At 51.3% G+C, this 2,677-nt stretch overlaps 2 protein-coding genes across 2 annotated transcripts in view; one reads left to right on the plus strand and one right to left on the minus strand.

Moving 5' to 3' along the window:
- The first annotated feature begins 281 nt into the window (after positions 1–281).
- Positions 282–1,550, plus strand: LOC123097847 (uncharacterized). The gene has a single exon (XM_044519689.1). The coding sequence runs from the start codon at positions 511–513 to the stop codon at positions 1,387–1,389; it is 879 nt and encodes a 292-aa protein (XP_044375624.1). The 5' UTR covers positions 282–510; the 3' UTR covers positions 1,390–1,550.
- Positions 1,551–2,166: 616 nt separating this feature from the next.
- Positions 2,167–2,677, minus strand: part of LOC123097846 (uncharacterized) — a gene marked incomplete in the record, with an annotated part of 6,119 nt that continues 5,608 nt past the window's right edge. Inside the window, 1 exon segment of the mRNA XM_044519688.1 lies at positions 2,167–2,677.

Genomic DNA, 2,677 nt, shown 5'->3' on the forward strand with positions numbered 1-2,677 from the left:
TTCCTGGATTTATTTCAGAATTTCCAGCGATGCCCTTTCGGTGGGAGGAGACGTTCACGTCGACGACGAGGCGCCTACGGTGACTTCGTAAATCTCAAGATGATATGCCGGCTCAGTCTTTCAGAGGTGCTCATAGGGGTAGGGTGTGCATATGTGCGTTCATATGGGCGAGTGTATGCACGTGTATATGAGTGCTTGTGTCCGTACTGATGTTCAAAAAAGAAAATTACTATGATTTATTTTTCTATAAGCACCTCCCTAAACAAAACAAACTTGAATCAACCTTTCTTTTTTATTTCAACATTCCTTTTTTCCTTTCGAGGATTTATATCAACATTCCTTCTTTTTTGAAGTGTTATATCAACATTCCCTTTTTTAGACAATTTATATCAACATTCCTAAACACTTTGCCTCGTACAAGGCCTTACAGCCCAGAAGAGAAGACCCATCAAAGTTTCGGACGGCCCCGAATTCTGTGCTAGATGTGGCCATCCTTGTCTAAAAAAAAAGATGTGGCCATCCAGGATTGTAATTTGTCCCAAAAAAATTCTAGAAACACACCGATTTTCTGGTTATTATCTTTTCGCTCCCAATTTTTCCCCCTCTTTTTTTTTGGCAAACCCCGATTTTCCTCTCGAGCAAACACTTGACACGCCTACAATTTCCATTTTGCAACGTGCGGCAGCTTTCAAGGCCCCGTGCATGCACCGGAGCCACGCATCGACCACCGAAAGTTATCCAAAACCAGCGGCAAACCAGGACGGGAGCCAACCAAGCAGCCGCGCGACCATGAAGTGCTGGTGCACACATGCGCCCAAGGGAGCAATGGCGACGCCGCTCTCCAGCCCTTTCTCCGTCCCCACCCTCCGCGCCCCGCTCTGGCACGGCCGCCTCCACGCGCCTCTCCGAGCAAGCTCCGGCGATGACGCCGCCGCCGGGCCGGAGACGCCGGCCCCGGTCGCCACCGCCCCCGCCGCCGACGAGGAGTTCGAGAAGCGCGTCCTGCAGCTGAAGTCCCGCGTCGGGCCCAAGAAGCGGGGCAGCGCCGGGGCGCGCAAGAGGAAGGCCGCCGCCGAGTCCAACGCCGTCACGCTGCCGCCGGTGCCGCTGCGGGAGCCGCGGTCCGCCCTCGGCCTGCCCGTGGAGTTCGGCTTCACCGCCTACAGCGAGCGGCTCAACGGCCTGCTGGCCACGGTGGGCCTCACCGCGCTGCTGCTGGTGGAGCTCGGCTCCGGCAAATCCCTGGTGAAGTACCACCAGGCGCCCACGCTGTTCCTGCAGGTGTACACGATCGTCGCGGCCGGCACCGTGTACGTCAAGTACGAGAAGGAGCGGATCAGCGTCTGGCCGGCGCCGGCGCCGCCCAAGGCGCCGACGAGCGGCGAATGAGCTACTAGCTCTTCTTGGTTGATTTTGGTCTCGTCGGTAGGATGCTTCCATTTTGTAATTTATTACGTACGACCTCCTGAGTTGCCGAGCTGAGCTGTGCTGTAAAAACTGAAATTGCTTAACCACGCGAGTTCAAAAAAAATACAGAATGTTTTCTTACAGTCGCCTGACCTTTATTTTACTCCACTTCCAGAATTGTTTCATTTTTTTTAAGGGACACTTGTTTCATTTTACTAGGTGAGATGAGATTGAATTTCTTTCGTGGATGGAAGTTCCCCACTGTGTTGAGAAGAAACTCTGTTGAGGCTGCCGTGTGTAGCTAGCTGTTGAGATAATTTTGGGGGCATTGCTACCGAGATGTGTGATGTGTACTTGCACTTGTAGATTTTCTTTCTCGGGTCGTCTTAAACAGGAGAATTTCCACGAAATGGACAAAAGTGGAGCCAAACAACAAACCGCTGCCGTTGGTCCTCGTCCGAGACTGCGTTTGCTACGTGGACCATATTCTGCCCAACGCAGGGGACATCAATTATGTTGTGTGTCCTGCTGCGTAGTCTACTCTTATCCACAGCTCCACCACAAGAGCTGGGCATAATTTCCATGACCTGGCCCGCGCTAAACAGGCGACCAACCAATGGCACGTCGTATGCGAGCAGCGCAGCCAATGATACGCATCGTCGCAACACAGTTTTTCCACATGGACAGATCACAGGTGGACTTGACTAACGCATCCATCATGAGAAATTCCCAGCAGCAGCTGCTTACTTTTCCACTCCATAAGAAAAAGGCAATGCCAAACACACTGCGGACTTTTATTCGATGCAAATTGCCCGGTGGCGGTGCAGGTCACACCCATTAATAAACAGTAGGTAAAAAGTCTGGTCCAAAGACAGCAACAAGTCCTAATTAAACCACATCCAAACCGGGTGGGTATGCGTACCGTACCGTATCCCATCTGCTTCTCCAGACCAACAACTAGGCAAATTATAGCGAAGACAAGTCACTTTAATACAGGGCGCCCTACCAATACCGTGCAAGTAGGTAAAGCCCAGCTAGAGAGAGAAAGAGACACTTCTGCAAGTAGCTTCAGGCCATCTCTCGTTTAGTTTGAAGATTTGGCGAGAAGAAATGTCAAGCGTTTTCGCCTGCTAGCTTCAGCTTATACCAAGCAGGATCCAAAGATGCAGCCACCCGATGACGCTCATCTCATCAGTGTAACATGTGTATCACTGTAGATATTATTACGCTGCAGCATACCTCCTGAGAAAGAACGCAACAAACAAACCAA

This window comes from Triticum aestivum, chromosome 4D (assembly GCF_018294505.1).
Source record: "Triticum aestivum cultivar Chinese Spring chromosome 4D, IWGSC CS RefSeq v2.1, whole genome shotgun sequence".
Lineage (NCBI taxonomy): Eukaryota > Viridiplantae > Streptophyta > Magnoliopsida > Poales > Poaceae > Triticum > Triticum aestivum.